We start from the raw sequence: 16,763 nt of genomic DNA on the forward strand, positions 1-16,763 counted from the left end.
CAAATCAAACCAAATGTGTTGAATGGCTGGTTTTTTTGAAGGGCTGAGGACGAAATCCAGCCCAAAAATCAGTGTGTGTGGAGTTAAGTTCAAGAAATGAGCGCAGAAGACTGATTTTCATCTCAGCTTGAGGCTAACGGCTCGAGGCTACATTAGAAGTGCAGCTGGTGGAGTTGAATTCTGGGTAATATAGGGACCGATTTTTCTTTTCTTTTCCTAAGAAGCGGACAATATCTCCCTCATCTATTGTGAGCCTGCAGTGTTAAATTGGTGGAGCACTCTTCTCAGCAGAGGCACACGCTGCAGCGATATCATACAAACAAATCTCGAGCTGCATGACATGCGGTGAATAATCGAACAAATAAGATGTTATGATAAAGGCGTTCCTTTAGATGACACATCTTGGAAGAATGATGGACTATCAGCGGGCTGAAGTCACCTGATGATGTCATCCTGATTCCCATCCAAGCTTTGATTTCCAGTTTAAGGTCTCAGCAGCGTCTATTGACAGCTATTGACTTATTGATTTTTTTTAAGCTGTAGCTTTAACCTACAGCCTTTCTTTTTGCCATATGAGTTGTTTTTTTAAAAATGGTTTCATTTCTTGTGATATAAATGAACCTAATAAAGAAAAAGATTTTAGAATTTCCTCTTTCGGACCCCACAAATAAGGGTGGAAACTGAAAAATAATACGCTCGGTAATATAGGCTGGAGCCCGTACTTCCATCAGTGAGTCCTGGCTTGCCTATTAGGTTTGGCCCCTTTTTATCAAGTTTAAAACTGTAATAATAGTCTTTCAGTTTTGTGTCTCTGTGCAGTGCAAAGCTTTCTATATGTGGTGTTGTTTGCTTTTTTTTTCTCATGACAGCTACATGACCTTTTGTCAGTTTATTCCAAGTAAACACATCATGATAAAATCCATTACTTCTTATACATGAAAAAGTTTTTTTTTTTCTAAGAATCCATCCCTATTGAGTTATTATTTAGAATACAGCTTGTAAGATAATTCATAAAGAGTATCAGCTTAATGGAAGCTATCGCTGTTTAATATCAGATTCATGCAAAACATCACAAATTGGATCATATATTTGGGTTGTACACTATAGGTAACTGAACACCAAAAATAAAGGAGCACAAGCAAGACCTATAGAGGTGATACAAGAGGAAGAAGAAGGGGGGGACAACTGGGAGTGCGCTAGTCTCGAGGGATGCACCATGTGTTGAGGTGGAGGAGGAGGGTTATGGGGTGGGCGATTGGGCGGAGCGAACTAAGATGCCGGCGGTGGTTGAAGAATACTGGCTTTGATGAATAAAACATCTGAATGAATGAAGGGGTGGTGTGAATGCATTAAGCCTGGCATGGGGGGGGGGGGGGGGGGGGAGAGAGAGGAAAAAAAGAAGATGGTACAAGATGAAGGGAGGAAGGAGAAAGGAAGAGCAAAGCGTGGGGCGTTTTATATATAGAGATATAAGGTGGAAGTTAGAAAAAGGAAGGAAGAAACAAAGGGCGAGGAGAGGATGCAGGGAGGGGAGGAAACAATGAGGTGATTGAAAATAGTGCTCGGTCTCAAACAACAAAGGGAGCGTGGAAGCTCAGACAGAAGTTTTCAGACTTGAATATTTTTTTCTCTGAATTGTTTTGAGCTGGTTTGTTTGTGAGTAAATGGCAGAAATAGACTTTTAAAAAATACAATAAGATGTAAAAAAGTGCGGCTATTTAGAAGATAAAATAGAAAAATGGGCCTAACTATCAAAAGTGAAATTACAAATTGTGCAAAAGGATCCTATTAAAACCCGTCCCTGTGATTCTAACTTCTAAAATATGAAGATTTGCTGCGTTTCTCTGATTCATTTCATTGTACATGTAATTTCCAAGCTTTCACTTTGACCTCTGTTTTCTTGTCATGTTATTAATTTAAAAAAGAAGAAGAAGAAAGAGTTGCATCCCTGCTCGGTGCAGCTGCAGCGGGTTGGCGTGTATTACCTTCTTAAAATGTAAATAACAAAGCAAGAAAATGCACTTGTTACTTTTTAGTAGTGGGATATTTTCATGATGCTGAGTTTTGTCTGTGTGTGATTCTTTGTTTGGCTGGGTGTATGTATTAAGGTAGCAGTGTCTTATTTGTGTGGGCGTGTGCATTTCCATTCTTGTCTGCTCGTTAAAAACCATCTGTCCATGTTCGCAAAGTGTTTGTGGGGAATTTTAAGTGCTATCTTGCTATCGGACACCCACGTTTTTAGCAATCGCTTGACCTTTCTGTCTTTGTGTGAGTTAAAACGCAGAGCCAAATGAGGAATTACAAACTCTCTGTCCTGCCTTTTGTGTGTGTGTGTGTGTGTGTGTGTGTGTGTGTGTGTCTGTGTGTGTGCGTGCGTGCGTGGTCAAAAGACCATTGTTGAGTCAGTCTGAGATCACATCTGCTCTGCTTTACTTCTTGTAATTCCAGTATGTGTGTGTGTGTGTGTGTTATTTTTGGTACTGTAAAAATGTATCCAAAGGTTGTTTTTATTTTCTCGTCAGTCTTCCGTCACTTTTACTTTCAGTTAGTCAGCTCGGTGTGCATAACGAATCAGCATGTGCCTGTGTTGTGTGTGTGTGTTTGCAGGTGTCTGTAAGTCTCACTGCCTGCATAATTCATGAGCATTAATGTCTATTTATTTATTTTAATATTAATGAGAGGGTCTGTACGGGTGAGTGGGTGCAACACACAAAAGCAGGGAAGTGGTGCTGCGTTAGTGAGTGTGTGTTGTGTTGTGTGTCTGTGGGGTGTCTCAGTTTAATTGGTTCCCTGTTGTGTGCGCTTACATTGAAGTATACGTTTCGCGTGAAATCGGAGAGAGGATGAGAGAAGCTTAAACAAGGACAGACACGTGATAATTTGAATGTCCTTGGGCTGTTGTTAGATGGGCTGGGTGTTTGACTGGGCATCTCACTGTGTGTGTGTGTGTGTGTGTGTGTGTGTGTGTGTGTATGTGTGTGTGTGTCCATCCTCAGGCTGATTTGATAGTGTGTGAGAGAGTACGTTTGTCAGCCAAAACCAGCAGATATCAGCTGCCTGGTGGCACATGGGGGAAGGTGTTGTGGGAAAACGGGTTGGATGAAATGAAAAAGATGTTAAAATGACTGATAGGGAAGTTATCGTTTGGATTTGAAGTCAAGGCGAAAAAGAGCATGCAGTGGAGGACAGGTGGATGCTGGAGAGGTGGAGGAAAGGACTAATGGCAGGGGAGAGGTGACATATTTAGCAAATTATATCACTAATTCTTTTGCGAGATTAAAATGCTTAATCACTGTTCCTTTCAGTTTATGTGGTGTGCGTCACACGTAGTCAGTATCAGTGTGTATCGAGTCTGACTGCTCGTACTTTTATAGCTTCTGTCTTTGTGTCTCTGACTGGCAGTGCATTTGTGTGTGTGGTCATGACTCACCCTCAAATTCCTGTGTGTTTGTGCGTGATGTGTGTCAGATATTATTTGTATCTGCTGAAAGGTGAGGATGTTTATTGACTTACACACGCATGATTTATTGTTGTTGTTTTTTTAGTTGTGTGTGTGCAATAATGTTAAGATGTGAGAAGTCTGCCAGTGGGTATGCTGGCACAAACTAAAAGCAGTGCAAACATAGTGCCAACAGAGACAGTAACACGATAAAACCCGACAGGCTCGAGGGCAGGAGCAATGATCCATGTGTGTTTGCATGTTTGTGTGTGTGTGTGTTCGTGTGTACGTGTGACACAGAGAAAAAGAGAATCGAAGAAAGGACATGAAATTGAGTGTGTGTGTTTATGTGTTAAAAATAATGAATTGAATTTATTATTTATATGTTTGGTTATGCGTTTTGTTTATTTGGTATCTTCCTGGGGTTGTGTGTGTGTGTGTGTGTGTGTGTGTGTGTGTGTGTGTGTGTGTGTGTGTGTGTGTGTGTGTGTGTGTTTGAAGCCATCCCCAGGTTCTAAAGTTGGTCCTCAAGGAGCCATCTATCTTAAGGCTAGTTTCAAACCCTGTCTGCTCTGGTGATGTGGAGGCCACTGGGTGTGGGTGTTTTTTGTGTGTAGCTGCTAAATGTCAGACAATGTGTGTGTCCAAATATGCTCCAGGAAAGGTGAAAACCATGAAAGAGAGAGCGTATTCCTTCATACCTTTTTATGTGGTTGACTGAATATGTGCCTCTGTGTGTGTGTCTGTGTGTGTGTGTGTGCTGTGTGGGTGTTTATGCCTCTTGAGACACTCTAGACTGGAGCTTCTTTGACTGGCAGCCAAATCTGTTTATTCTCGTCTGCAGATTTGCTCATGTTGTTTTTGTTATTCAGCAAATCCCCCCCACCCTCCTCAACCCCCTTTTCTATCATAAATTCCAAATGTTATACAGTCTTATTGTTGACAGGTGAAATCTTGCAGCTGTAATTTTGTTGTTTTAAAAAAAAAATACATGCAGTTTGTGTTTGTTTGAGTGATGGTAAATGTTAGTTCCTGCGCAACAGTTACTCTTACTACTGCTTCTCAGGAATCAGCACCCTGCCGTTCCCATTGGCTAATCAGGGAATAATTTACATTGAAAGCGCTTGAATGCGGTTGAATGCTTGATAGGAAAGGAAATCTGCCACTGCCACTTAAACGTTTAACATGGGAAAAAGACCTGTTGCTTTACAGGAAAGGTAATTTTCATGAGCCTCATTGTACCACCTGTAGGGAGACATTTCTCAGGCGACATATATATAAGTCCTGTGCTGAGGGTAATGAACCTGCGCAAACCAGCAGCGGTGAGCGTGAAAGCTACGTTTCTCTGATTCATTTCACTGTCTATCATATATGATGATGATCAGAGCTTAATGTACAACGTTATCCTAATTTAAATTTTATGCCCTTTAAGTATTTATTATTGCCTGTGCTCCTTTGCAGAATTAAAATCTGAGGGTTCCTAAAACAGGAACCTCATGTAATTTACTTTTTCTAAACTCATTCTTCAGAAACCTTTTTTATTTCAGTTTCTTTGCCTTTATTCTTATAATATCCCTAATGTTTCTTTTGTATTCAAGTCAGGTTACATACTTAGACAGGTAATATTTTTTTCTTCCTTAAGAAACTCTTGTGTGACTTTGGCAGTGTGCTTTGGATGATTGCTGTGATGGAAAAATTCAGTCAGGCTTCTGGAGGCTGTGGGAAGAGAAGTCGTCTTCTCAGACAGTATTTTGGTATATCCACAGGCGCTGACTAAAAATGCCAGTTTGCAATCATTTTACCCTATTATTGCACTACTACCTCTGTGCAGTCACTGCAGTAGTCCTAACCAGGCTCATACTTAACATGCTGGACCCCGTGATAGCCAGAGGAATACACCACACGTTTGAGCTAATGTAATGCAAAAGTGTGATACCATTAACCACAAGGCCTCTTGTTAGCTGCTTTAGTAAAAAAGTTAAAGTTGTAATTTTATGCTGAAGAGCAGTAAAGTTTAGCTGCAGTACAGTGATGTTGTTGTTATGCATCATTGTTGTTTCTACTGTATATTAGGCCCAGTATTTTCTTACTCAGGAGGCAATTTATGGGAAAAAAATAGAAAAAAAAAAGTTTTTCCTGAGTTCACCAGCAGACTTTCAGACCTTGAGAGTCAATAAATATCTGAAATGACTTGGCACACTAATGTGTTACAGCACTCTTCCCTCCCCAGCGGGGGTAAAATTTTTTTTAGCAGAGGCAGGAACATGCAGACCAGAGTGGGAGGAGTGGGAAGAGCATTTCCCTCGGCCAATCACACCCTGGTCTCACTGAAATATTTATTTTGATTATTCATAATGATATACACTTACCAGCCACTTTATTAGGTACACTTTGCCAAGACTGGGTTGGATCTCCTTTTGCCTTCAGAACTGCCATTATTCTTCATGGCATAGACTCAACAAGGTGCTGGAAAATTACACATATTCTGTTCCATACTGACCAAGTCTACATGCATAAATGCGTTGAGTTGCTGAGTAGATATTTGTGTTTACGAGCATGTGCCAAATCTGCCTATTTAACCCTAATGATTGCCAGACATTTGTTTTTAAACTGAGGTGTTTATTGCTACATTTGAGCAGTTTATTGCCTAAAAATGCATTGTGCAATTTATTTTTGATGGTTGGCATTACAGGGTTGTAGAGAGTTTGCGCATGTCTCACCATAAGTTTCAGCCTCTTTTGCAGTTAGATTGAATATAAGACATTGTTACTTTAGTGCTTAGCCCCCAAATTCTAAAAGGTCAGGTCAAAATATTGGTGATTTAAAAAGAAAAAAAGTAGTGTTGCTAGAAACTCTCCTGCTTTTCCGATAATATTACAGCTACCTGTCAACATTGATGAGACAAACACAGCCCACCCTGTCTCCAGCGAATGCATTAAAAAGTGATGATACAGCACTATGAAGCAAATCTCTTTAATCAAACTCAGACTCTAACTTCACTGTAACACACTGACTATGCATAAATTATAAAACTATCTGAAAGTTTGTGTTTTATGTGCAGTCTGTATGAGTAATTTTGAACATTTTCTCACTTAAACCATGAGGGAGTAAAGCAAGGGAGTAAACTGAAAACAGAAAACAGCTTAGTATAAATGAACAGGAAGTGCATTTTTGATTTTACTGTGGGAGAATAAAACAAGATGTATTCACACAAAATATTGCTGTAATACTTACAGCATGTTGAGAAAAACTTAAACCGTGGCTCATATTTCCCGCTCATTATCCCCACCATGCTCAGATCGGTAAATTATTTAAATCAAGACAGTGTTTTATTTCAACTTTAATCAGGGATTTGTTGCACTGGAGGTTTAGTGGATTTTTCAGTTGTGCTCTGCTGCTCTGAACAATGTTTTGTTGCACAGCACCTGTGTGTTTTGACAGACCTGCCAATGGGAGCAGTGAGGTCAGATCCTGTGAATATTAATTGCCTGTGAAACAAGCTTTGAAATGGCAAAAGTGCCAGGATACTGGTGGGAATTTATTTATTTATTTGTTTATTTGATGTTAGCCTTTTAAATTGGTGCAGAAAACAATGGTGGAAATGTTCATAAATACCAAGAATGTTTATTTTTATCAGAATCTGTTGCATTGGTGTTTCTGCATATATACAGAAACTTTGAGCGAAAGTTAGATTAACTACTGAGAGATTTACGGCTTTTATGGTCGCTTTGGTTGGCTAACACTAACATTGTGGGGGTTTTTCTGTTTCAGGTGATCGTTGTGAGTTTGACCACCGGCAGGGCAGGTGTATGCCAGGTGTGTGTCGTAATGGAGGGACGTGCCGGGAGCTTTCGGGTGGGGGTTTCCGATGTGAGTGCCCGGCAGGAGCCTATGAGCGACCGTACTGCACCGTCACCGCCCGGTCCTTCCCGCCCAAGTCCTTTGTCATGTTCCGGGGGCTCAGACAGAGATTTCACCTCTCCATCTCATTAACGTGAGTAGACTTGAGTAAACATTCTGTCATTTCCTTTCCTGTCTTCTTCTCTATTATTTTTTTGTCTCTTCTTTCAGCTTCCATCAGATATAGCAGGATGGATCACTCTCTGATTCCCTCTTATAGTGTCTCCACTTTTCTTTAAGCTGTTTTTTAAAACTATATCATCTCCATCTTGGAGAGTGATCCTTTTATTTATGGCTTCCCTGTATCCTCCCTCTACTTTGCTTCTTTAAAAGCATTGCTTCTCCATTTAATCCCATCTGCTTTGCTTTGCTGTCTTTCTTTCTCTTCTATGTTCTTATCTTCCATCTGACCATCCTGCTGCAAAAGCTCTGAAAGGAGATGACTTTATGGTTGGAACGCTTCTTTTTAATATTAAATTACCAACTCAGAAAAAAACATGCTTCTTAGTCAGTGGGGCTATTGGGGAAGAAGTGACTATGTATGAATGAGAAGGTAAAATGTTAAGTAAGCAGCTCATGTTAGCACAGCATATCAGAACAAACACCACCTGTCAAGCATGATGGTACAGGGCTGATGAATTGGGTTTTGTTCATGTGAGGTTATATTCGAGCCCTGGTTAGGACCAGAATATTTTTTTAATATGTCCTGATATGTAAACACAACTTTCAGCTGCTCCCTCATCGTGAGTCATCACAGTGGGTAACTGCATGTTTGGTTTTTACAATAGATACCTTTCCTCACACAACCCCCAAGAGATTTGTGTCTCCTCCTTAGGTTAAACCAGTAATCTTTTGCTTGTTAGGGTAGGCTGACGTGTAGTCCACCACAGTGTGGAGCCACATGATGTCCTGGCATGTTTTACCTTACCAGTCACAGACTGTGTACATTCTTTTAATCATGCGTGTACAAATGTGTATGGGGCACATTTGCCGCAAGATTTTGGCCAAGATTTCAAGAATCTCAGCATTTCTACACAAGTTATTTTCATCATAATTTTTTTATTTACTAAGATTGTAAATTAAACCTCGGCACTGACTTTACCTACAAGAGAATTTGTGCAATACTTTCCGTTTTGCTTGGCTCACTCACAGCACGTTTTTATTTGAGTTAACACTTTCTGCCTGAGCATATATGTAATGCTAATGTTGTGGCAGAGGTCAGTGACTCCTTTTACCCATCCAAAATCATTTTTCAGTTGCTGCTTGCCTCTAGACATACAAAGCCCCCAAGAGAATTGAAGTGGTGCTTAAGAGTGGTCAGGCAGGGTTATGGGATGGATGGTTGCCATGGGTGATGTCGTCTAATGATAGTTGCTAGGGTGATGTTGCCCATGGGGTTGTTGCTAAGCTGATGTGGCTACCATGGAGTAGTTGCCGTGAGACATTGCGGTCACTGTATTGCTTGCTAAATGAGCATTATTGGTGCATAAAAGCACTACATGTGGTTTCTTCTGTTGATTTGTGGTCACCATTAGTTAAGTTAAGGAATGAAGCATGAAGGGCATGTTTTCTTTTTTTTAAGAGAAGCTTGCTTTATGAGCATTTAGCAGGTATCGTGTTAACATTTCTCTGTGTGTTGTTGTTGGTTTAAAAGAGTCCCACGCTGGGTGGAAAAATCTGTGTATAGAAAGGAGTTAATCTTCCATTTTCTTTTAGTAATTTTAATCAAGGACTTCTTGAGAAAAGCATTGATTTCTTTGAACAGATAATGTGTGGTCTTTTTCAGCACCATGCTTTCACATTTGTTCAAACCCAGTCAGATCTGTGAGTTTTGTTCTTAGTGTGTAGTTCTACTTTATGGCAGCACCAAGCAGCAAGACTGAAAAATGAAGCCAGCAAAGTGCCAAAAAAAACTGCAGTTCCTTGAGTCGCCACTGGAGTCTGAGAACTTTAAAACTTGGTACAAAAAGCAGCTTTGGTTTCTAGTTAAATTCCCCCTTGATGATTTTTTTAAAAAATTTAGAATGGTCTTTTATTAGTTTTTGTTAAACTGTAATAATTCTTAAATCATTGGGTGTAGTAACATTTTAAATGGAATTAAATTCAAATAAATAGCATGGTTTGCTTTGTGCGCAGTGGTACCACAGTGCTAGAGGTCTGTGCTCCAGTTTTCATGAAGAAAATTCCAGTATTTTATTTACATGTTACTAAATAGCAGTAACCATTCACAACTGGTGGGGAAATAATTACTTGGTGGTTGCCATCTGGTCTCATGTTTGCATTAGCTGAGAACTTACGGCTTCATACTGCCATCCAAATATGTTTACTTTTGGCTCCATGTGAATAATATGGCAGCTTCCTACATGCTAATCCTGAAGCTTCAAGGGAAAGACTAACAAGCTAATGTGTGACATCACATTGGCTACGTCCATCTTTTATGTACATTATAGGGGGGATATAACTATATGGAAGACAAATTATTATGAAAATAGATAAACATGTTTTAAATTTAAGCTCCTGTTTCATGTGTTAATTGAGGGCAAAATAGACTTCCCTCCACAAGATGCCTTTTTTAGGTTTCTATAGATCTAACTGCATATGAAAGCATAAGCGACAATATGACTCTGCTCTCTATGAATACGAAACCACTGCCATGACTTGAGCTCAAGTTTTTAATACATTTGAAAGGCAGTTGCATGAGAGAGAGTGTGTGCATGTCAGTGTTTGTTTTCTTTTCTTCAGCTCTGCTTGAAATTGACTGCTAAGATAACCGAGTTTAAGGAATAAAAATGATCATAAACACATGATATTCCATCTTGTAGGTTATTGCTTTTGGGAATAAGTCACATCATATTAATTTGTTTAATGCAGTTCTTGGCGGCACGTAATGAATTTCACAAACAGCAATAACACTGACAAAAACAGACCTGCTGAACATATAAAGCATGCTTCTTTGCATTTATTTACTCCTTCGGCTCCTCTGTGTCTCCGCTTGGCTGACTCCACACATTATCTCCAGTTACTCTATCAAAGCTCAGGTTACAATTTTTATTTTTATTTTTATTTTAGCTATTTCTGGTGGCACGGATAGATTAGATATGCATACTAGATATTTTGGCACAGTGCAGTCGGAGCGACAGCAAATCCATACAAAGAAGGCACATATTTGCTAACCAGAAACCCTGGGTTTATTTTAGACAATGCCAGCGTCCTCAGATTCACCAGAACGGCGATAAGATGCTCTTATTTCCTTACAATTCTATAGTGCAGGAATGATTTCTATTGGAATTTAAACCAAGAAAATAAAATGCAGATATGATCATTTTAACTCAACAAAATAGGAAACAGTAGAAGAATATATTTCTTCAACAACTTAAAACCGTTTGAAAGGCAGACATTTATAACCATGCTGCTCTAGGGCTTCTTTCCTGTAGCTGAACCTGACCTCCTGCATCTGTGCGCTGGATTTATTTGACTCTCTAGCGGAGTTGGGCTGGATCCAATTTGTGACACCACTGAACCTCACTGAAAGTAGAGAAACCTTGAATAAAAATTTCCCTGCAGGTGCTATTTGTCAGCTGCCTACAAATTGCAGTGTACGATTTTAAAATTGAGGCGCTCAGTTGAAGGGAATAGTAAAAAACAGGCAAACTGTTGTGGTATCATGTTTAAAACAACATCTCAGTACTTTTTAATGTGGACATTTTATGCAGTGAGAATCTTTTCTGTATCTTGCCACCAGGACAGAGTATTTCTCATCTGTTCTGTGCAAAATAGACTTTTTATTTGCGTCTGAGCAGCTGAGGGAGAGGAAGACTCCAGCAGTATGGTTTATTAACTCTGGCATAGTCTGAATACCTTTTGTTCTTCCGCACTAGCCAGGAGTCATTTTTGTTCTGCTGTGTCTGAGATAGATTTTTGTTTCTGTTTCTTCCTGTATCGGAGTGAAAAATATAATTTAAAATGTGTCATATTCTCTCTGCATGCATATAAAAATGTACAGCCATGGTAAAAAGAGAGTACACCCTCTATCAATGCTAAGGTAATAAAAATTCTTATCAGGTTTTAAAATTATTTAAATATAGCTGTTGTCGTCTGGGGTCGTTGTGTTTTGGACTTTCAAATTTTCCTAATTCATTATTGTTTTGTACTTTGAAAGTAGGTTTTTGTTTCTGTCTTTGGTTTTCTTGTCCTTTTGAGTTTTTGAATCCCCATCGGTTTCCTGTTGTATTATTTTATGTATTTGGTGTAGTCACAAATTACGTTAGGTTTCTTAGTTCTCTCCCTGTCCTCTTAGCTTCTTCTCTGTGTTTTTGCCTTTAATATCATGTTGAGTCAGTCTTGTCTTTGTGTCAGTTTGCTCTTTTGCATGTGTCAAGCTGATCTGTCTTAATCCTGGTCCTTATATTAGTTACTTCCTGTTTTATTGTGATAGTCACTCATCTCTGTGCTTTATGTTTAGTTTTGCTTCCCTTGTCTCGTTATGCCTAATTTGTTCCTGCTGTGTTCCAAGCTTACTTCACTCCCCTAATCACTCTCCTGTGTATATATTTTGCCGGTCTCCCTTTGTCCTTTGTTGGAGCATCAGCTCATTTTCCCAGTGATTCTGGTTCCTTGTGCAGCCTAATGTCTTTCTAAGTGTCTTCATTGTTTAGAAGTTTTCAGTTGCTTTTGCATTTTATGCTTACTTTTGTTTTGTGGATCGTCTAATAAACAGCTCGCTTTTTGTTAAGATTATTTCGTCTCCAAGCACCTACATTTGGGTCCTCAACATCACACTTGGCCTGTTCATCCCACAGACCATAACAACCGTAAATGCACAACAGTGCACAACATCTTACACCACGTCATTATGTATTTAACAAGAATTAATCCAGAATGCTTTTTTTGGCAGCTTCAAAGCAAGTCCCCAGTTGGTATGAGGTGCTGATATTTGGCTTTCTCTTTGACTTTCTAGGTTTGGCAGGTGTGCAAACATAAGCCGAGCTGCCATGTTCTTTTTAGACAGAAGAGACTTTCTCTTGGCAGCCCTTCCAAACATCCATACTAGTTCAGTCTTTTTCTAATTATACTGTAATGAATGTTAATATTTAACATGCTAACTGAGGCCTGTACCTCTTGGGTTTTTGCAATTTCTCTGAGCATGACACGGTCTGGATGAATTTCCGGTTATGTCCACTCCTGCACAACAAAGATTCTCAGCTGTCTTGAATGTTCTCCACTTGTAAATAATCTTTCTCTGTGTATGCTTGGATAAGGCTTTTTAATGCTTTAATGCTTCAGAGGCTGATGGGCAGAAACAGTTGCTTCTTTACAATCGTTGCTGACGTCCTTCGTGTTTGGCATTGCGTTGACACACCCCAATGCTTCAGACCAACAAACTGCCAAAACTTCTACTTTTATAGCGGTAGTCATACTGATTATGATGATCAATTAATCACCGATCATCACAATTTGATCATCGATGCTAAGCATTAAGGGTGTACTTAGTCTTTCACTCCTTACCTAACAGTTTTCTTTTTACCATGGCTGTGTTAATAAATTCTCTACTGCATACAGCATTTGTCAATAAACTTCAAATATCTATGTGCATGCGTCTTTTAGATTTGCCACTCTGGAGAACAGTGGTCTTCTCTTCTATAATGGACGCTTTAACGAGAAACATGACTTCATTGCCTTAGAGATCCAAGAAGGACAAGTGGTGTTCAAATACTCCACAGGTATTGTATCTTTATGTGCACTCTTGTTTGGTTTTGTTTGCATGAAATTTGTGCTCTATAAACAGAGACCATATGTCTGCTGTTGCTGTTTGCTTTTCTTTTGACCCATGAACATGTGCAGCAGGCCTGTAAAAACAAGCGTTCCTCCTGAGACACAAAAATCTGTTTATCTAAGTGTGGATTCAGGTAATGAATGCTGCTGATTTGGTCTTTGCAAACAGTTCTTACAGAGGTTTTGGGGTAATTGTAAATAAAGCGGATATATTTGGAGCATCCGCACCCTTAAAAAAAGAGGAGACCCATAAGAGCTACATTTGAATTCATTTTAATGACATATTCTTCATTTACCCGTCTCTAGGTGAGTCATCCACCCAGGTGAGTCCCTTCCTGCCAGGGGGTGTGAGCGATGGTAACTGGCATACAGTTCACATCCACTACTACAACAAGGTGGGTTTACATCCCAATCCCATCTTCATTGTGATTCTTGCATTTGAGCTTCCACTTTGGATTCTTGATGTCTGTACTATTAGGGTTTGTTTTTCTTATGTGATTTTATTTTGCACTTAGTAAATTTGACTTGTTTTTATTGGTACTTTTGATGCGTCGGCAGAATAGTTTCTCAGCCTTCGAGCCGACGAAGCACTTTGAATTGAGCCAAAGTGTTTGTGTCTACACGACTATGTGGGTGTTTGCGTGTCATCATTTTTATTCATGCATATTCGCCGCACATCTCCTTTAATTTTCTTCATGTTCTTTTATTTTCCTCAGCCTGCTACACGTTATGTGAGTATGAGCGTGTGTCAGAGCGCATATACACTTTCTCCTTTCTTAGCTTCTTTTGCTCCTCCTTTCTTTCACCAGCAGACAGTAAGGAGAATGAATGCGCTGTCTTTCTGCTCTTAGTCTGTTCTCTTGCCCATGTGTTTGTTTTTTCTTCCTGTATGTCCTACTAACCAAAGCTTCTCCCTTTTTTCTTCCTGTCATTGTGCAAAGTATCAGTGTAAATACTAATCTCATGTGTTTACTGCTAGTTTGTATCTGATGTAATGTTTTAATGCAATGACGAAAACTCTAGATTTAGTGAATGCTCTTGTATTTCTTGAATGTTGACTGGTTTTCTGTTTCTTTGGACTGTGTCTGGATGTCCAGCCCAAGCGCAGTATGAGTGGTGAGGCTCAGGGTCCGTCAGATGAGAAGATTGCTGTGGTGAGCGTCGATGACTGTGATACAGCCTTGTCACTTCGCTTTGGTACGCAGCTTGGAAATTACAGCTGTGCTGCACAGGGCAAACAAACCAGCAGTAAGAAGTAAGTTTTTTTCTTTTTTCACTTCTTAATTGCAACACTTTACTGGGACCCAAACTTCTAATGGTCATATACCAATGTCAGCCAGTTTCTCAGCCATAACCATCGATGGTACAAAAAATGGATGCAAATTACAGAAAACTGTAAAAAAAAGTGCAAATGCAAGTGCCGTATACCTGCTTTCTATCTGAAGGCAGCCAGACAGTGTTACAAAACAACTTAAGGTCCTATAGAAGTATATGGGATGGGTATAATAACGGATTGGATTTATATAGCGCTTTTCAAGGCACCTAAAGCGCTTTACAACTCCATTATTCATTCACTCTCACATTCACACAAGCTACAGTTGTAGCCACAGCTGCCCTGGGGCAGACTGACAGAAGCGAGGCTGCTATATCGCGCCATCGGCCCCTCTGGCCAACACCAGTAGGCAGTAGGGTAAAGTGTCTTGCCCATGGACACAACGACCAGGACAGAGAGCCCGGGGATTGAACCGGCGACCTTCCGGTTACAGATGCGCTTCCCATCCCCCAGCGCCATGGTCACCCCGGGTATGTGTTCTGTAAACACTTTCCTGCTGACTTTCTGGACTCAGTCACTCATTTCAGGCATTACTGAATAGAAAATAGTAAGCTTGAGCTAAAAAAAACTTGCAATCTGGGATGCAGCAAAGTACTATAGATGGCCAGTGCAACATCTGGCCAATGACCGGACTGAACATTCTCATGTAATTTGTAGTGACGCATTTTGGTTCATTTGGATTTTCCTCAATATGAAAAGAAACTAAATCGCAGGGAAAAGTTTACAAGCTCATCAACTGATTTGGACCAGAGTAAACAAACTTTAGGAGTGAAAACGCCCCACCTCATACTGTGTTTCAAAATATGTGTGAGCTAATGTACAAAAGACTGTCCTGCGCTATCATGCTAGGAGTACTTTCTGGCACACGCCATGACTTTGAGATCAGTGTTTATGCTGTGTCAGTATGCTAATATCAGATACAAACTGCTACAAGTAGCTGGTTATCTGCACGCAGCTCACTTCAGCCGTTTGCTGACTTGAGTGATCGGGTGACTCAGTTTCTAGCTAATGTAAGCTGGGTTTGCTTGCTTTTAGCGCTGTAAGAGAGGCATTGTGGCAAAGCTGGAGAGGAAGCATAAGTATCGCATCCTTTAGCTTTTATCACAACCGTTTGACTGAATTCAGGCTCTTAAATTCAGAGACTTAAATTTCTCAGTTGTAAGACGTTGAAGCAGAGCGTAGGAGGACTACAGTGTAACACTGTAGCTTGTTCTATAGCATAAGCTTTGGTATATTTATACTGAGATAACTAATATTTTAACATGAAATGAATCTATGAAATCTTTTGGTCAAAATGATAAATAAATACTGAATGATTAATTTAAAAAAAGAACCTTAGGATGAATTCCTGCAGGTAAATTTGTTCTTTTGCCATCAGCATTGCAAATGAAAGGATGAATAGTAACTGACCCAGAGCTGTGGGAGGTGTTTTCACAGGATTTGCCAGCTTCTTTGCAAAGACAACTTTCATTAAACATAATCTGTGACTGAACAGAAGCTTAACAGATATTCAAAGACAATTTCCACTGAGTAGAAAACCAATAAAGCTGGTCATTATGTGCAGCTATGAGCAACATGCTGGCCAGCTGGTAGCTTTTTAAGCTATCTAAAGGTAAAGTAAAGTGAGTGTGTGAAGTGACTGAGGGTAGCAGCATTACATTGGGAGATACATGCATTCACCGAGCATGTCTGTGTTCGCTTAATTACCAATTAAAGTTTCATACATCTGAAATGCTAAAGTTTAAACAAAATATTTATCCAGGCTTGTGGAAAATTACCTACAGCAGAGATCAATATTTTGAAAAGAAAACAGAAAGGTGTTACATGTTAAACAACGTTAAAAAACGCGCTGAAAGTTTAGAAATCTGACAGGATTTTAAAGTAACGATCAGGGTGATGAGGTGACGGTAGGGGAGCTATGCGGGGGACTCAAGGCTTTAATGAGGCACGACTCTTTGACGTCTCTATGCTCCTTCATGTCTGTCTGTATCTCTCTGATGGTCTTGTTACCAGGCGTCTCATTCTGCTACACGGATATGTTCGTTTCTTTTCACTATCTCCGCTCATCTCTCCGTCTCACACACACAATCTCTTAGGTGTGACTAAAAGATCCAAATAGTTGGTTTTAAATGCGTTGCACTGCCTGTTCCATCTGACCTTGTCGAACTTTTGTTCATTCTTTCTCAGCTACAGTTTGTGTGTGTCTAACAAACGAATATCTCCATATATACTAACAAGTGCAAGAAAACACATACACACAAAGCGTATCCGCACATGCACTGAAAGAGCAGCCTGTCATAGTGTTGATGTCTGGCCTCT

The 16,763-nt window shown here is 39.8% G+C and overlaps 1 protein-coding gene across 1 annotated transcript in view; it reads left to right on the plus strand.

Annotated features, from left to right (window-relative positions):
• celsr3 (cadherin, EGF LAG seven-pass G-type receptor 3) overlaps positions 1-16,763 on the plus strand; it is a 119,831-nt gene that overhangs the window by 43,470 nt on the left and 59,598 nt on the right. Inside the window, 5 exon segments of the mRNA XM_085144974.1 lie at positions 7,211-7,433; positions 12,944-13,059; positions 13,418-13,506; positions 13,828-13,842; positions 14,209-14,366. Of these exon segments, the coding sequence (XP_085001100.1) occupies positions 7,211-7,433; positions 12,944-13,059; positions 13,418-13,506; positions 13,828-13,842; positions 14,209-14,366 (601 nt within the window).

The sequence above is a fragment of the Neolamprologus multifasciatus genome, chromosome 20, assembly GCF_963576455.1.
Source record: "Neolamprologus multifasciatus chromosome 20, fNeoMul1.2, whole genome shotgun sequence".
In the NCBI taxonomy this organism is placed as follows: Eukaryota; Metazoa; Chordata; class Actinopteri; order Cichliformes; family Cichlidae; genus Neolamprologus; species Neolamprologus multifasciatus.